Source organism: Sorex araneus, chromosome 3, assembly GCF_027595985.1.
Source record: "Sorex araneus isolate mSorAra2 chromosome 3, mSorAra2.pri, whole genome shotgun sequence".
Lineage (NCBI taxonomy): Eukaryota > Metazoa > Chordata > Mammalia > Eulipotyphla > Soricidae > Sorex > Sorex araneus.
The window spans coordinates 145,965,137-145,983,975 of NC_073304.1; the positions used below are offsets into that span (position 1 = coordinate 145,965,137).

Sequence of the window (18,839 nt, forward strand, 5' to 3'; positions counted from 1 at the left end):
CTGCTGGAAAACTGGGGACCTGGGGGTGGAGGCCCAGTCCTGATCCAAGCAGGCCTGGAGCTCTCAGTCACGGGTTCCCGCATACCTCCGCACTACAGGCCCTAACTGCGTCTTTTTATCTCTTTTGAGATTTATGGGTTTCTGAAATAAGGCCAATAAATGAGCTTATAGAGCTGAGCTGGAGGTGGTTTGTGGGTGTGTCTCCCACAGACCTAACTTTTGGCCGTTTAATTTTTTGGTAAACTTGGTGCCAAGTTGTTGGGGTCTGGCCAAAGGCACAGCAGCAATTTGGGGTTATCTGGAAGTCTGAAGGCACCATCAGGCTGCTGGTGTACTCGCCCCGCAGGTACAGGTTAGCCTGCTGGTGGCACCAGGCCCCCCAGTGAAGTCATCTTAGTTCCTCTGGTTTGCTTGCCATTGTTTGTTTTGGTGTCAGATGCAAGGAAAAGAACATCAAGCAGATTACTTAGAGTTTCTTCCTACATTTATGGTTTCAGATCTTCTAAGTTTTTTCTGTTTTGGTTTAAATTTGAAGATGGGGTAAGATACTTGTCCAGTTTCATTTTTTTTGCATGTGGCTGTTTAGTTTTCCCATCATATATTGATGAGACTCTTTTCTTCATTGTATATTTTTGGCCTGTTAAATTAATTGATAATATATGTGTGGGTTTATAGCTGCATTTTCTTTTTTCTTTTTTTAAAAATTTTTGTAAAGTTGTTCACAATAATGGGTTACATTCACTATTTTGACACCTATAGCTGCATTTTCTTTTCTGTTGATTTACAGCTCTGCTTTATGCCAACATCATAGTATTTTGATAATTAGTTTTCTAATGTAGTTTGAAATCAAGAAATGTGGGGGCTGGAGCAATAGTACAGTGGTTAGGGCGTTTGCCTTGCACGCGGCCAACCAATGTTCGATTCCCAACATCCCACATGGTCCTCCGAGCACCGCCAGGAGTTATTCCTGAGTACAGATCCAGGAGTTAACCCCTGTGCATCATCGCTGGGTGTGACCCAAAAGCAAAAAGAAAGGAAGGAAAGAAGGGAGGGAGGGAAGGAAGGAAGGAAGGAAGGAAGGAAGGAAGGAAGGAAGGAAGGAAGGAAGGAAGGAAGGAAGGAAATGGAAGGAAAGAAAGAAAGAAAGAAAAAAGAAAGAAAGAAAGAAAGAAAGAAAGAAAGAAAGAAAGAAAGAAAGAAAGAAAGAAAGAAAGAAAGAAAGAAAGAAAAAAAGAAAAGAAAAGAAAAGAAAGAAGTGTCATGGCGCTAGTGTTCTTTTTCAGTGGTTGGTTGGCTTTCCGGGTCTTTGTAATGTTAAATTTCAGGATTATATATCCATTCTGTGAAAAATGTCATTGGAAATTTTATAGGGATAGCATTCAATCTATAGAATGCTTTGGATACTTTGCACATTCTAACAATGCTAATTTTTCTCATCTCTGAGCACACACAATTTTTGTTTGTATCTTCTTTACTTTTATTAGTGTCTCATAGTTTTCAGTAAGCAGGTCTTTTGCCTCCTTTTTTAAACTTACTCCCTTTTATTCTTTTTTTTTTCTTTTCTTTTTGGGTCACACCTGGCAAAGCACAGGGGTTACTCCTGGCGCTGCACTCAGGAATCACCCCTGGCGGTGCTCAGAGGACCATATGGGATGCTGGGAATCGAACCCGGGTTGGCCGCGTGCAAGGCAAATGCCCTACCCGCTGTGCTATCACTCCAGCCCCTCTCCCTTTTATTCTTTCTGAACCAATAGTAAATGGGATTTTCTTAATTTCCTTCTCATGGTTTGTTGCTAGTGTATACAGCCACCCATATCTTGTATATTTGTTTTGTGTCCTAAGCTTGACTCACTTCTTCCCCCCACTCACTTCCCCTACCTTGCTTCCTAATCTCAGTTTTATAATCCAATGGGTTTATCATTGTTGGAAGTAATTTCCCTTGTACTCTGTATTCCACAGATGAATGAGAATATTTGGTATTATTTTTCTCCCTCTGGCTTACTTCATTTAACTAATGTTACCTTCCAGTTATTGTGTGATTTCTTTTTTTTTTTATAGCTATGTAGTATTCCATTGTGTATATATACCACAAATTATTTGTCCATTCATATCTGTGGTGAAGCATTTTGGTTGCCTCTATTCTCTGGCTGTGTTCAGTCCTACAGTGAACATAGCTGTGCGTATATGTTTTTAAAAGAGTGTTTCTTGGTTTGGGAGGTAGATGCCAAGAAGTGGAATTGATGGTTCTTATGCAAGTTCTTTTCATACATTTTGGAGAAATCTCCAGATTGCTTCTCCTAGAGGTTGAGGCAGAAAACATTCCCAGCATCAGTGAATGAAGGTTCCCATGCCACTGCATCCTGCCAGTGTGGGTTATTTCCAGTCCTGTTAATGTGTACCATTCTCACTGATGTGAGATGCCATGTTACTGGTGTTTTCACTTACCCTGATCATAAGTGGTGATGAATACTTTGCATACACCCTCTAGCCACCTGATTGCCCCTTTGGGAAATTGTCTGTTCATCTCCTCTCCCTTTTTTTTTTCTTTTTTTTTTTTTTTTTTTGCTTTTTGGGTCACATCTAGCAATGCATAGGGGTTACTCCTGGCTCTGCACTCAGGAATTACCCCTGGCGTGCTCAGGGGACCACATGGGATGCTGGGAATCGAACCCAGGTTGCCCGCGTGCAAGGCAAACACCCTACCCGCTGTGCTATCACTCCAGCCCCCTCCTCTCTCTATTTTTGATGGAAGTATTAGGTTTTTTTTATTGTTGAGCTTTGTGAGTGCTTTACCTATCTTGGATATTAGCCCTTTAACTGGAGCTTTATGTGAGAATATTGTTTCCCATTCAATCTGTTTTTGCCTGAGTTTCTTTGGCCATGCAAAACCTTTTAATCTGATGTAGTCCGGTGAAACCAGAAGTCTTTATTGAGATCATTGTAAATTGACACGTGGTTGGAAAAAAAAAGAGAAATCCCATGTAGACTTGATCTAATGGCAACATATTTACAAAATTTGATACATTTCACAAGTAGTATATTGATACTATTTGCTGCACATCTAATTTGTAGTAGTTTGTTTATATTGTCATTTCTGTATAATTTTTTCTCATAGCCTGTGTGTTTGCTGCCATGGTTGTGGTGAACAATTACATCACCGTGGGTCTGTCTCCTGTCCTTGGACTCCCGTGGTCTCACCCTCCTCCCTCTCTTCATCTCCAAAACTCTCATCCACGTGGCTGCACTTTTATTTTAAAACTGTAAACATAAACCACATCTTGCAGCTGCTTTTCTTTATTTAAAAATTGCTGTTACTAGTCTTTTTATTATTATATTGGAAAAATATCCTTATGTATTGTCAAAGGACTTGGCAGATAGATGCTTTGGAAATACTTTCCCTGTGATTTTCATTTTCTTAACTGTCTTTTGGAGAGCAGAGATTTTCCCTTTTTATGATGTCAAATTTATCATTTATTAATGGTGTTTTTGTATTTGCACTGAGAAATTGTTGCCTACCCCAAGATCACCGACGTCTATAGTGGTTTCTTCTGGAAGCTTTACATTTTTTAATGATCTGTTTTGTTTATTCTATTAGCTGCCTCAGATTAATTTGGTTGTAAGAAAAGTAGAAGTTTATCTCTTTCCCTCTGCATCTTTGAATAACTATTCCATTGTTTCAGTGCTCTCTTTTGGCTTGGCTCATACCTGACTTTGCTCAGGGATTGCTCGTAGCTCTGTTCTCGGGATCCCTCCTGGCCATGCCTGGGGGTTAGAGATCAAACCTGGCCAGCTAAGTGGAAGACTAGTGCTTCAATCTCTGTACTGTCTCTCTGGCCCTTCAGTACCAATTTTAAAGACTTTTCCTATTTAATTGCTTGGCTCATCTGTGAAAAATAAATTGATTACTATGTGCGGTTGTTTCTGGATTTACTGATTTATTCCATAGATCCAGTTCCCTATTTTCACCCAATCAGATAAGAGTGTATCTTGAGTCTTCTGGCCTCCCCCTGCCCCACTCTGTTCCCCCAGGATTGACCATTCTAGATCTTTTGCATTCCCACACTTTTTAAATTTTTGTCCTAGGACCCTCTCCTGGACAAAACCATGTTCTTAGGTGGTGGAAGCCACTGAAGAGCGGATCTAGTTTGCACTAACAGGTGAATTATGGAGAACAGAGGAGGAAGTGAAGACAGAGGAGCATGAATGCCACTGAGAATGCTATACATGGCATGTGAATCTCTCACCACCCCGGGACCTGCTGGGTGGGTCTTCCTTTCTCTGTTTTATAGGCATGAGGAAGCATTACGAGTGCGTAGGAAGGGGACCTAGGCTCCCAGGGTCATACTATGGGTTTTTTATAATTTACTTTTACTTTTTAAACTTTTTTTGCTTTTTTGATCACACCCAGCGATGCACAGGGGTTACTCTTGGCTCTGCACTCAGGAATTACTCCTGCTGGTGCTCTGGGTACCATATGGGATGTTGGGATTCCAACCCGGGTCGGCTGCGTGCAAGGTAAACGCCCTACTCGCTGTGCTATTGCTCCAGCCCCATACTGTGGGGTTGTTTTTTTTTTTTTTTTTTTTTTTTTGCTTTTTGGGTCACACCCAGCGATACTCAGGGGTCACTCCTGGCTCTGCACTTAGGAATTACCCTTGGCCGTGCTCAGGGGAACATATGGAATGCTGGGAATCGAACCCGGGTCGGCCACATGCAAGGCAAATGCCCTACCCGCTATCCAGCCCCTACATACTATGTGTTTTGAGATCCAGTATCTGGTTCACTCTGGACACTACCCCTTTCTCCAAGTGTATGGTGAGGTAGTTGGATTGAGTCAATGATTATTGCATTGGGTGCACTATGATTAAAGAAAAACCTGCTGGAAGAGAATTGATCGGGCATGTTTCCTGCTGAAAGAGAATTGATCAGGCATTTTCCCCAGTAGAGTAGACCATTTTGTCACTGGGCATAGTGGTCATGGAGCCCTGGCTTCCTAGTGTGTGAGTCTCAGTAAAACTGTGTGATGGTTTTAGTCTGGTGTTGGTGTTGGCAGTGCTCAGTAGGCAGTTGCTCTGTTGGGGTTATGGCTAACAGGCTCTACCATTAAGACAAGAAAGGAAAAGCCTTAAGATTTGTGGCTGACAGGGGCTGGGGCGTTAGCACAGCAGGGAAGGCGTTTGTTTGCCTTGTACTCGGCCAACCAGGGTTCGATTCCCAGCATCCCATATGGTCCCCTGAGCACCGCCAGGGGTAATTCCTGAGTGCAGAGCCAGGAATAGCCCCTGTGCATCTCTGGGTGTGACCCGAAAAGAAAAAAAAAAAATGATTTGTGGTAGACACAGCTTTGGATTAATCCCATTTTACATTTATGTGAAAGCAGCTAGAAAATTAAGCATGCAGCTTCAAGAAAAGTTCTGTGTTGTTTAGCATGCTGCATGATGCTAAGTAGACAAAGCTGAGAAGTTATAATTAGTTTAAAATAGAGGAAGATGTTTCTTTCTAAGGGTGCTGTGTTTCTTTTTCACCCAAGTCTAGATCAGTAGTGATGGGAGGTTTAACTGGGTCGCTAAAATGTTGCTTTAGGGCCTGGAAGATGTCTTATGTGGGTAAACATACTTAACTCATCAGGTGCAAGGCCAGGAGGCCCAACCTTAGTAAGCCCTGCAAGGGCTGAGAGATCCTGACCTCTGGCCTTGGGAGCAATCGGAGCCGGAAGGGAGCTTTAGGATGTCTCCGTGACTTGGGAAGTGTCAGGGCTCCTGTGAGGCTTGGTCCTGGGGCCATCTGTGTACCAAGTGATCCTGCCACCTGTGCTCTGGGACGCCCAGTGGGGGAAAATAGAAATAAACCAAAATGCTGTTTTAGGACAAGTAAAAGTAAGTCCTACAGCACAGAATAAAATGTATAAAGGAAGACTTAGAACCCTGTAAGTGGTACAGGGTCGACATGCACACATGGGTAAGTCCCCATGAATAATGTCATCGGCAGACTAGAAGGGCTTTCACAGAACCGCATACTCTGGAGCACAATCTTGGGGAGTACAGCCTCTTCCTCCCCCACACTGGGCTTTACTTGTAAGGACAGGCGGGAGCAGCAGCAGTGGAAAGGTGTGGACTTGAGATTGTAAGATTGTAAGTGTGGAACTATGTGTCCTTTTCTTCCTTCAACACCAGATGGCACCGCACACCAGCATTCTCCAGACACAGCCCTGGCACCTCCCCTTTGGTCCTTGAAGTGTACCAGTCCTTCAGCACCAATGGGGAGAACTCTGTCCTTTAGAGGAATGATAGGGCTCCCCTTGGTTTATACATGTTGGACATCATCATTGAGCTTCTGAGTTCGTGTTCTTTTTTCCCTAAGATTGTGAGATCAAAATAGATGAGACTTTTTTTTTTTTTTTTTGGTTTATAAATGGGCAAAACAAGTTTTAGTTCTTTGGATGACTGATTGTGGGGTGTTATTGGCAAGTAAGATACACCCACTGATACTCGGGACTTAATAACACCAGAACCATCGCATGCTGGAAAGCAGCTAGTGCCCTGGTAGGTCACCTGGTAACACTGGCACGCACATTATTTAATCCAGTGAAGATTGTTTGCGGTGATGACAGTCCTGTGGGCAAAAGCCTGACTCTTAGGAGATCTGGAGGGCCTGTGTCGTGAAGAACCCCCCACAGAGCCAGAGCTTGTTGGGGGTAGTGCCATGTACTGCTCTGTGGGAGAGAAGCAGTCCTTGACGGGACCAGAGGGACACTGCAGCAGGAAGGGTGCTTGCCTCATATGCTGCTGACCTGGGTCTGTCACCTGCATCGCACCTGGTTGCCAGGAATGATCCCTGAGCACAGAGCCAGGAGTAAGCCCTGAGCTCTGCTGGGTGTGGCCAAAAAAAAAAAAAAAAACAAACCAGAAACAACAACAGTGAAAGGACATGGGCTCTTTTTTGTTGTTGTTAGCCAGTAGGAATACAAATTTCCAGTTCTTATAGCTTCATAAATGTCAGTTTACCTTGCAACAATTTATATATATGTTTTAGTCAAGATCCAGATAAGATTCACAAAATTGTGATTAATTGATTTGCCTCATAAGTGTCCCCTCAATTCCTCTCAGTCCCTTTTCCTTTCTTTTGTTTAATGAAGCAATCAAGTTATGTGTCACACAGCATTTCCCACTGTCAGGGTGGCACAGTGCACCCCATGGCCTAGTCTCTGCATTTTCTTTAAGTTGGTATTTAGGTCCAGGTTTGACCAAATTCAGGGTTTTTGTTTATTTGTTTTCAGTTCTTTCACTATTTTTGATTGGCTAGGTTGTATATTTGTTTTCCTTTGTAAGAAAGGATTGTGACTTGCATTAGGGACATTTAATGCCTGGTTTTCTCGTTTTGATTCTTTGCTGCCATTGTTGATCAGTCTTCATAGCTGCCTTTCTCTGTGTAGTAAGATGTATAAATGTGCCTGTATCATATTACTGTGATGTCTGTGTTCTTAGCCACTCAAGTGACCTGTGCAGTAAAATAAATTTTAAAGTGTATAAAGAGTAATTGGGGCGGTAGAGCAATAGCACAGCGGGCAGGGCATTCACCTTGCACGCAGCCGACCCAGGTTTGATTCCTCTGCCCCTCTTGGAGAACCAGGCAAGTTACCGATAGTATTCCGGCCCCAATGGCAGAGCCTGGCAAGTTACCCGTCGCATATTCGATATGCCAAAACCAGTAACAACAAGTCTCAAAATGGAGACATTACTGGTATCTGCTCGAACAAATCGATGAGCAACGGGATGACAGTGACAGTGAAGAGTAATTGATTTTAAGCAATCTTTCATAACTTGAGGCAAATAGTTCTAAGATGTTTCCTGGATTTAAAAGAAATTTGACTCTTAATTTAATGGGTTTTCTCAGCATTGATTATTTTTATTTTGTACTTCATCAGATTGTTCTTCCGATGCAGTAAAAGTAAGGCCGAAGGGAAGCAGTGGTGTGGAGATATCCCGTGGCAGGTAAGAGTTTTTCATCTGTTTTCTAGCCTGTTAAATCTGCAGCACCTAGTCCTGAAGGGGTCTTGCAGCCCATGTGCCTGTCAGGCTTCAGCATATTGTCCCTGAAACATAGCTCTCTCCCTTAAGCCAGGGAAGCCTCAGTAAGGCTTTTTAATTCAAAAGTCCAGTTGGGCCATTTCAAGGTATTATTTTCTTCGTATTTTATGTACTTAAATTTTACTGTAGTTTGTAAAATCTACTTGGGAAAATTTAGCTCTGAGGAACCTCAGCATCTTCTTGTTGGCTATACACACTCATATTGAGGTAGGCCGAGTACAGTATACTCACCATCTCCTAGAAGGCTGGAATAGGGGGACTCATGGGGCCCAAGGAGCGAAAGCAGAATGGGCAGCTGGACTTTTCTGGCTGAATGTAGAGCTCTTGGTTGAATTCACAATTCTAAATGCCTGTAGTGAAACTTCCTAAATCCAAAATTTAAAAATAATAAGTAAAACGCATAGTACCTTGTTTAGGTTTGGGAAGGCGTTCATCTAGAGGAGACATCTTTCAAGAAAAGTACGTGTTGCAGCTTTCATTGTTGTCAAAGCACTTTGATCTCTATTTCATTTTATTTTTTAAATTTTATTTTCATAAAGTTGTTCATAATAATGGATTACATTCAGTATTTCTACACCAGTCCCACCACCATTACATCTTCCCACTGCCATTATTTTGAATTTTCCTGCCATCACTCAAACCTGCCAAACAGGCAGATGCTAGATAATTTATTTTGTATTGCTTGTTATGAATAGAATAAGATGTTATGTGGCTGCTCTTGCAGCCACATGCTTGTAGAATTCTAAAAGTTTAGAAAATTAGAATCTGGAGAAATCTCTGCAGTGAGTGACCTGCTCAGTTCCGGGATTCTTTTGTGTGTCTCTGGATCATGGCCGTTAATGAGTTACATAGCAGCCATGGGCATGACATCCAGGGTCCCATAGGGATAGGGAGATGAGTAGGACTGGCCCATCCCCTATCCCTTGAGGTCTGGAGTTTGCAGTCACTGGTCCTGCGTACCTGGTCTTTTCACTGGGTCCTGGAAGTTGGGATTCCTAGAGGGCGGGTAGAGGGACAACCCCTGCTCCCGTCTGAGGCACCCGGTGAAATCAGCCTGGTGCAAGATCCAAAGGCATCTTTGTAGCAGGCTGCTTGGTTCTGAGATTCTTTTGTGTGTCTCTGGATCATGGCCATTAATGAGCTTAAAAATCTGATCTCTATTTCTTGAAGCCCCAAAAAGCAGTGATTGTGTACAGAGAAGGAGCTGAACAATAAGGAACATTAGTTTCTGTGAGAGTTTGGGGGGGGGGACCTGGGAGAGGGATTGGGGCCACCCCAGGTGGTGCTCAGGACTATTCCTGGCTCTGCTTTGTGGTTACCCCTGGCAGTGCTGTGGTTCTGGGGATTGACAGGCAGGTGCCTCCCCCTGTGCTGTCTCTCTAGATCCTGTATGTGAGTTTGGCACATAGTCTTTTATGGAGGCAGAAGTGGTTGCAGGAATGTTCCAAGAAAATGGGCTGCTCTCTCTCTGTTCCCATTTTCCCTGAGAAAGAAAGTCTCAGATAGAAAGGTTGCATCAGTCTGTCTGACTAAAATTATCTCCTTTGTCTTTTAGGATCCTGATTTCAAGGAGGAAGAACGTGGTGTAGTCCTTAAATCCCAGCCTTCATCTGAGCCATTTTACTGTCTTTCCAGCCAGCAGAGAAACCCATTTAAGGTGCTTAACAAAAATCAAGAATCTTCTCTCTGGAGACAGTTCTTCAAAGGTGAGGATGAGAAAAAGTTGGCTGATAAGAAGCAAAGGAAAAGGGAAGATGACATCTTGGATCAGGAGAGGGAGCAGAAGCCTGAATCTGTGAATGAAGAGAAACAATGGAAGCCAAAATCTGTGGATCAAAAAAAGAAACAGAAGCCCAAATCTCAGTGCCAGGTGGATAAAGATTGCTCATCCAACCCGGAGGTCAGGAAGAAGCAAGTAGCCACTCAACAAAAGCAGCGAGGGCAAAAAGTAGAGGTTTCTAGCGACGTGAAGGCGATTGAAGGGACTGACCAAAAAGACCTGTTGGTGACTACATTCACACAGAGCCATGATGGTGATCTAACAAAGTCTGTTGCATCCCTTCCGAAGAAATCCCATTGGAACAGCCAGTCAGTGAAGGAAGGATCAGCGCCTCCAAGAGCAGAGGGATGCAAACCTTTGCCTCAGATAGCTCACAGTCAGAACCCACTGGGCAAGCCTCAGAATGGGGCATACCTCCACAAGGAGCACCCCAGGGACCTGGAGGCCAGCAGCACAGAGCACAGCCCAGGCACACAGACTGAGCACATCCAGGCTCCGAAAGGGCCAGTTGTGCGTCCTGCAGCACCGGCCGCCAGGCTGTCCTGGGAAGCCAGGCGAGCAGTCGACTCCAGCAGCAGTGACAGTGAGGAAGACGAGGGGACCTCGGAGTCCCTGACGCCGGGGAGCCCCTTACTCTTCGATGAGACTCCAGACTCTCGGAAGGAGGACCCCAGCCTCCCTGCTCAGGACACGCAGAGAAGACCTGTTGCTGTTGGAGATGTTGCCAAGAAGGGGGCCACTCTAGACCTGGGGGCCCGGCGCATGTACCTCACCACGCAGCTGAGGCAGAAGAAGGTAACTGGTGGCCTCCTCGACTTTGCTTGGAAGGTCGGGGCACTGCTTGCAGGGCCAGAATTGGGAGTTCACAGGTGGGCTATAAATACCTTGCTGTGAAAAGGTTCAGAGCTGGGTGCTTGCTTTCTGTTTATCGCGGGACTTAGATTCTCAGGATTAAGTGAGCTGGATGTAAGATGTCAGCCCACCAAATCCCAGGTTTTCAACATAGTGAAAAGGGCTTAATTTTGGAGCTCCAGCAGTTTAGACTGTTGCTATCTAACACTGTGCCCGACAGTCAGGAGATGAGCCCATCTTAGACGGTCTGTTTTGCAGAGCACACTGGCGTCGGTGAATGTCCAGGCTCTTCCAGACAAGGGGCAGAAGTTGCACAAGCAAATCCAGGAGCTGGAGGATGCACTCGGCGCTCTTGCACTCTGCCCAGAGCAAGGTAATGCATTGCACATCAAACTTGGACCTTGCATGAGGGGCCAGGTGTTTGCTTTGCATCCAGCCAACCTAGGTTTGATCCCTGGTATCACATATGGTCCCCCGAACACCATCAGGAGTAATTCTGGATGCAGTGTGACCCAAACATTGCCAGGTGTGTCTCAGAAAACAAGCAAACAAAAAGAGCTTAGGCCTCACGTAAACTCACAAGAGACATTCGCAAAACTGCTCCAGTAAAGAATCATCTTGATTCATGTATTCTTCCGTTTTGTTATCTACTCCCACACTTTCTTTAATATTGTATCAATGATGTACAGAGGTTCCTTTTTCCTGTCAGTTAAGCTCCTTCTCATTGTTTAAGCAACCACGTAAAATCCTGTGCTTGCAGGGAAAACTTCCACAGCTCATTGAAATGGTGGTGACCCCGTCCTACACCTTGCACATATAAGCTCTTTGCTTTTCTTTTTTTTGGCTTTTTGGGTCGCACCTGGCGATGCACAGGGATTACTCCGGCTGATGCACAGGGATTACTCCGGCTGTGCACTCAGGAACCACCCCTGGCAGTGCTCAGGGGACCATATGGGATGCTGGGATTCAAACCCGGGTCGGCTGCATGCAAGGCAAACGCCCTACCCGCTGTGCTATCACTCCAGCCCCGAGCTCTTTGCTTTTCTAAATGTTAAGCTGTTCTCTTGTTCTCTGGCCAGATACTCATAAGACAAGTAACACTCAAGTACCACAGCAGAGTAACTTCTCCAAAACTGCCTCTCAGCCTCCCCACTTGGTGCCCCCACAGCCTCTACAGGGTCAGGAGCTCCAGCATCAGCATTTTCGTGGACAGACAGCTACCAAAGAAACTGGTCAGTGTCATGGATGTAAGATCATGAAAGTGGGGCCATTCTGGGATTGTCAGTTGTCTGGAGATCCAGATCATGATGCTCAGCTGAGTTTTGCACAATATTGATTAGATCATGGGGGAACAGTGACCTCACGTTGCCTTCCTCAGTGGGCCTGTATCAGTCAGCCTGCACACCTGCTTGTCGGAGACATCCAGTAGGTGTTTGTGTGCATGGAAACTCTAACTCACATCACAGTGACGGGGGTCGACCCACAGTTGTTTGTGGATTCTGTGTGTGTGTGTGTGTGTGTGTGTGTGTGTGACCCCAAAATGATCAACAGTAGAAAAGATTGAAACCAGTGGAACCATGGAGACAAGACTGTGTGTGTGTATGTGTGCCTACACACGTGTTTTTGTGTGTTTAGGCAGGTAGAGGAGACCAGTGAGCAATAGAACACAGATTTTACAGGTTGTCTTAATTTTCCATTTTATTTCTTTTTTTCTAAATTTTTTATTTTTACTTTTTTTTTTTCTTTTTTGTGTCACACCTTGCGATGCATAGGTGTTTTTTTCTGGCTTTGCACTGAGGAATTACCTCTGGCGGTGCTCAGGGGATCATATGGGATACTGGGAATCGAACCTGGGTCGGCCATGTGCAAGGCAAACGCCCTACCCACTGTGCTATCATCCAGCCCCTAGGGTAATAATTTTAAGGAAGAGAGAAGCAGACCGGGCTAGAGGAGGCGGGGAGATAGGAAGGCAAAAATTGGGGTCTTCAGAACTCCAGCATCTGGCTGATAAGGCACGGTCACCTGCAGCCCTGGGCAGAACGTCATCTTGTTATGTTGTCATATGACCCCCTCTTATGTTTAGGACTTTCACACCTTGATCCCTTCCATGCTGTGTGGAAGGTCACAAATGAAGCCATTGAGGAGCTGCATCAGTCCCTCAAGTCTCGACCTGGTGATTCTGTCATGGCAGAGGACCCCGCTGGGCTGAAGGTGAGTTGGTGCTCACAGCACGGGCCTGGGGACATAGCCAGCAGAGAGCCACGGTGAGGGTGTGTTCTGCAGCCTGTGTCTCAGTGACTTCCTTCTGGGCGATTGTCTTTTCTGCTGAGTATTGAAAGAGGGGGAAAAAAAATCACCTTTTCCCCCCTTAAAGCTATAAAGTGGCCTGTGTCTGTGGCAGCAAAGGATCCATGTGTAGCACCTTGGCAGCCGGGGCACAGAGGCGAAGTTGCTTCCTTAATGAGCAGACTCGAATTCATCCTCATAGCATCTATTTAAGAAGTGAGAGAATGGCCTTAGACAGGGAGAGATCGTGTATTGAAGTACTGTAGACTGTATACAAAGTACAAAGAGAGTCAAAATAAGGGAAAAGTCACTCTGAGTCACTATTTGTTGCCTGCCTACTTGGTGCCAAAAAAAAAAATAGACATTAAAAAAAATTGGAGGAGTAGGAGTTATAGGAGCTATTGTAATTGTACAGTGGGTAAGGGACTTGCCTTGCAGACAGCTGACCCGGGTTCAAGCCCTGGCATCCCATATGGCCCCCTGGACCTGCTAAGAGTGATCCCTGAACTCAGCTAGGCGTAAGCTCTGAGCACCACCAGGTGTGGCTCAAAAGCCAAAAGAAAAGAAACTGGAGGAGGAGTAAAGATAGAACAGCTAGAGAACAGGCTGAAGCGATAGTACAGCGGGTAGGGTATTTGCCTTGCACATGGCCAACCTGGGTTCAATCCCCGGCATCCCATATGGTCCACCAAGTACTGTCAGGAGTAATTCCTGAGTGCAGAGCCAGGAGTAACCCCTGAGCATCGCTGGGTGTGACCCAAAAAGCAAAAAGAATAAATAAAATAAAAGAAAGAACAGCTAGAAGTCTCGATCATTCAAGGGAAGATCCAGGGATTGGTTATTGGTGGCAGGTCCTCAAGCGGGGTGCAGCAGTGGGGTTGGAGGCCACTGGCCTCTTGTCTAGAGTGTGTTTATGAGAGCAGGAGCATGGGAGATGTTAAAGCATCACTGTGGAGCTTTGAATAGGGTTGTGTTTTGAAGATAATTTTGTCACCAAGTGCAGGATAAAGGGGAGCAGGAAAGACTGAAAGGGGGGCTTCAGTAAAGTACTGTGGGCAGTCCCGACGGGCAGAGCACACAGGGTCTTGGCTGCAGAGACAGGGTCATGTTTAGAAGATGATGAGGAAAAGCACGTGGAATGGCTGGTGACTAGGCAGACTAAGTGGGAACCCCATCTGGGGTTGGAAGGGGTGCTTATGACGTCCTATGGGGCGGCTGTCCTAGCTGGGAGTGTGGAATGTGGAGTGTGGAGACCCGGGGCGGGCTGTAGCCACGGGCTCCATGTGTCAGCTTTCCTAACAACTCGGAGACAGGGAGGAGGAGCAAAGCAAGGCTCCCAGGCCAGCACCCACCATGCAGGTTCTGACGTGGTTTTTGTTCATTGCCTCTGTCAGGTGCCTTTGTTGCCACACCAGAAACAGGCGTTGGCCTGGTTACTCTGGCGGGAGAGTCAGAAGCCACAAGGAGGAATTCTGGGTAAGTGGGCGCTGTGGCCAGGCCAGCATTGTGTGACTCCAGAACTCTCCCTCCGTGCTGCCCACAGGCAGGACGCTGAGTCGGGAGAGCCTCAGCTTGAACACTCAGTGTGGGGCTGCCAGGTGGACGCCATCTTGGCTAACTTAACAGAGGAGCATGGGCTCTGGAGGCCACAGACTCTGTGAGGTGTCCAGAAGCAGGCTGGGGAGTGGACCTCGAGGAGCAGTGGCCAAAACCAAGTCACCCAGAGTGGCCCACAGACCTGGCCGTGCCTGCTCTGCTTGTCAGGAAGGATCTCCCTGGGGCCTCTCCTGAGTCGCCTGCCTCAGAGTCGGAGCCAAAAACCCAAGGAGCTGCTGCGGGTGGCTTCCTCACACACACGCTCCCAGAGCCCTGTTGTCTGCAGTCTGGTGAAGCGAACGCGCTTGCAAATCCTGGGAGTGCTGCTTACCTCCTTGAATCGACATTGCAGATGCCAACCCAGAGCCAACCTCACCTGCCATGCCAGCCCTTCCCAGAGTAGCAGGCAGCCCGCACAGTGGTGGGGCCAGGATGCCAGCTAGTGTCTGCATCCCCTGCTACTTCTGCTCGTGCTGCAATGATTATGTGAAAATGAAGATAGTGAGGCACTGTGAATCACTAGACATGCCTGCATACTGGCCAGTGAAAAAAACCTTGATGTTCCTTTATGCCCTTGATCAATTAGTGAGTTAGATGAGTGACATTCTGGGCTAACTCCTAAGTCCAGGTATGCAGCAGTGCTTGTGGAATCTGTAGGAGGATATATCCTCTAAGGGTACATCTTTGTACTGCTGAACAGGAACAAAGCCACGAGGCAACAACATGGCTTGACATGATACAGGTGGATATAGTAGATGAGCAACACTATAGCTCAGAGACTAGAATGAGATATAAAGGATTTGTTGTGGTTGTTAATTGAGGGGCAGCTGGTTGCAGTGCCCATGGTACCACACAGGGCCAGCCATCAAACCCAAAACGTGTCAGAGAGAGTGATATATGCCCTACCCTGGCCCAAGAAAAGAATGAAAATTTTATAAAAATAGTAAATGTTTTTGATGAAGATTTCAACATGAGTAGTGAGAGTGAGGGCTGATTTTAATAAGGACAGTGAAGAAATGATCGGGGTCGGCAGGAAGTCCTGGCCATGGTAAGGAGAACGGAGATGCTGCCTGCCATTGGCTTCTGCTGAGTCAGTTTGTTCTTGGCACTCATTAACTCTCCTGTTTCTGGTTTGTTTTCTCCCCAGCGGATGACATGGGATTAGGAAAAACCCTGACAATGATCGCACTCATTCTTACCCAGAAAAATCAAGAGAGAATCAAGGAAAAGAACAACAAAATAGCTGTGACTTGGCTTTCCAGAGAAGGTGCGCAGAGGGACCCTGCCAGCCTGCCCTGCCCAGTCATTCAAGCAGGCCAGAGTAGGAGTTCTTCCACCTTGAGAGGGCTGTTTGGGGCAGGGGTAGCTCACCCGCTGGAAAACCAGTGCTTGCCTTGGCATAATTCCTGATGCTGAATGTACTAAGTATCTGTAATCATCTTACCACATTTTACCACAAGCTTATGTTAAATTTAGTTATGAAAGTTCCTATGGAGAAAGCTCAGGCTCTAGAAGACTTATCTTAGGCAGAGAAATGACTCTTTTCCAAATGTTGAGATAGCAACAGGATAACTTTGAATTAATGTATTGGCTTTCGGGGGGTTAATTTTTCAAGAAGCATCTGACATAGATGCAGATTTTAGCCACCATCACAAAAAACATTTCCAGTGAGTCTGAGATTCCAGAAATTTCAGATTCTACATAACATCTCTTTCTGGTTTATTTTGTTCGCTTTGGTTTTGGTGCCATAGATTGAACCCAGGGCCTTCTCCACGCAAAGCTTGCATTCTATTGATGTCTGCAGTCATGGCTGTTTTGTTTTGTTTTGGGGTCACAACTGGGCATGCTCGGGAATTACTTCTAACTGTGCTCAGAGATTGCTCCTTGTGGTACTCAAGAGATCAAACCCCGGTTGGTCGCATGCAAGGCAAATGCCCTACTTGTTGTACTGTCTCCCTGGTCTAGTTGTGGCAACTTTCATCTTATTTCAGCCTTTTTTAAATATCATAACTAAATTCTTTGAAGGTCTGGCAGAGAATGCATAGACAACACTGCATTCAGTAGCATGGGTGTGAATAACTATCAATTTATTTTAGATAATCGAAAAATCCGTAGCCATCTGCTCTTGGGCCAAACTCTGCTACTGTCAGATCCTGGATCCCTGTGTGGGGTAGCACACGTTCACACAAGGGGAGGGGGCTTGGTGCGAATGCCATCATCACTAACTGGTAATGTTTATCTTAGGGAGGGGTCTTCAGTGTGTGTTGATTCAGTCATGCTTTTCAGGAAAAAAGTAATGGTGTTCTGTAATACATCAGCTCAGGGGGACTTAGGGCATGGTTTAGCTTATCCCTTCCACCTTGTCTCTGAAAGCCCTGTTAGTTTTAACGACTGAGGCCAAGGTCGAATGTGGCTGACTTCCCTCTCCTCCTAATTTAGCCTTTGTGTCTGACACACACTTTTATAGAGGAAAGTAAAGAAATAATTGTTTTGGGTTAAAAGACAACCTCTTCCATTCCCTAGGCTGTAAGCTGGGTAGTAGAAATAAGAGCAGCAGTTGTTCAGAGATGGAGTGCCGTCAGGAGAAAGTCTTGTCTATGAGAAGCCGTAGGTATTTTGATGAGCATAACTTGGTGTTGACTTTTGTTTTGTTTCCTTGTTTCCCCCTTTCCTCCTCAAGACTCCTCTGAGTTTGTTTCCCATGGAACACTAATTGTCTGCCCCGCTTCCCTGATCCACCATTGGAAAAATGAGGTGGAGAAACGTGTGAACAACAGCAGACTCAGAGTCTGCCTCTATCACGGGCCACACCGGGAACAGCGTGCCAGAGTGTAAGTTCTGTGGGGGGGTGGCAGGCGCCTGAGGAAGCCCCTGGCACCTGGGCTGGTGGATCTGTGAAGACTGAAGACAGTCTCATCACCAGCTGGAAAGAGGATGTTGTTCCTTTGCTCCGTCCTTGTCCCTGTTTACAGCAAAACTTCTTGGGAGAACGCCTTGGCTGTGAGCCAGTCGCAGTGTCCCTGGTAGGAGAGGCTCTGTCTCACTCATCTCCTGGCTGCCAAATTTCTGATTCCAGACTCATGTTTTTGTACTATTAACTGTGAAAGGAACCAGTCTAGACTTCAAGGCATCTTGATGCAATACTAATTAGTTGATATGACTGATAATATCTTAATTATGTATATAGATATGTGTGTGTGTGTGTGTGTGTGTGTGTGTGTGTGTGTGTGTTGGGGGAGGGGGAACATAACTGGTAATGTTCCAGGCTCTTTGTTCAAGATTGACCGGGGAGAGTGTGTGGTGCTGGGATTACACAGGAGTTAGCTGCATGCAAGGCAAGTGCCCGAACCCCTGCACTATCACTCCAGAACAACAATTAGGAATTATTTTGTTGTTTTGGGACCACACCCAATGATAGGGATCACTGCTAGAAGACCTCCTGGCCTCCAAATGGTGCCAGGGATTAAACTGGAGTCAGCCACCTGTAAGGTAACCGCCTTAACCCTGCTACTGTCTTTTTGGCCCCAGGCCTTATTTTTCAGAGATGAACTGCCTAAATAGAAGAATGCATGGTTCCCCAGATGGTGCTTCCCCTTCCGTTCCCACAGCTGTGGTGCTCAGGACAGTGTGCACTGCTCGGAAACTAGGCTATGGTGAACACCTGGTTGCTGCTCGCTTGGGCTTGGTGGCCATGTGCAGGGCTCACCCTCCTGCCATGGGGTCCGCGTGTCTTCCTCCAATCGTGCTCCTGTTGGGCTTTAGCTGTAGTGTGCAGCAGCCCTGACTCTGCTCTAGAAATTGCTTGGTGTTGTGGTTCCAGGAACCCCCGACTGCAGAGTCGAAGGACAGGGCTCTACATAGGAGAGCCTCTGGGGACTGCCCTCGTGACGTCATGCTTGCAAAGTGGGCACTTATGCTGCAGAGCTCCCCAACCCACTTCCACCCCTGCCTCTGCCTCCACAGTGCTGTTTGTAACTCCTGTCTCTGTGCTTACTGAGGACTGGTGGTTCTTGCAGTTTTAGCTGTGGTGCCCGCCTGTGGTGCCCGTCGGGCTCCAGTGCTCACACTTGGCCATAGGGCTCCCTGAGGGTTGGTTGCGTCTTAGCTGTGTTGCTTGCACAGTGCTAGCTGGGACTTGCTGCAGTGCTCACAGATGTGCTTGCCAGAAGCTGACTTTCTAGCCACAGTGGTCACACATCCAAAAGTTGTGGGGCTGGCACCTCTGTTTTGTGACTCAA

The 18,839-nt window shown here is 46.2% G+C and overlaps 1 protein-coding gene across 2 annotated transcripts in view; it reads left to right on the top strand.

Annotated features, from left to right (window-relative positions):
* The window catches only part of TTF2 (transcription termination factor 2), a 53,357-nt gene that overhangs the window by 8,036 nt on the left and 26,482 nt on the right, over positions 1 to 18,839 (top strand). For both annotated transcript variants that reach the window (XR_008629206.1, XM_055131519.1), the window contains exons 4-11: positions 7,925 to 7,991; positions 9,643 to 10,662; positions 10,978 to 11,092; positions 11,799 to 11,951; positions 12,803 to 12,930; positions 14,400 to 14,481; positions 15,749 to 15,868; positions 17,282 to 17,432. Coding sequence is in view for 1 of the 2 variants with exons in the window: in XM_055131519.1 (XP_054987494.1) it covers positions 7,925 to 7,991; positions 9,643 to 10,662; positions 10,978 to 11,092; positions 11,799 to 11,951; positions 12,803 to 12,930; positions 14,400 to 14,481; positions 15,749 to 15,868; positions 17,282 to 17,432 (1,836 nt within the window). In the remaining variant the exon portion in view is untranslated. The remainder of the gene's footprint in view (positions 1 to 7,924; positions 7,992 to 9,642; positions 10,663 to 10,977; positions 11,093 to 11,798; positions 11,952 to 12,802; positions 12,931 to 14,399; positions 14,482 to 15,748; positions 15,869 to 17,281; positions 17,433 to 18,839) is intronic.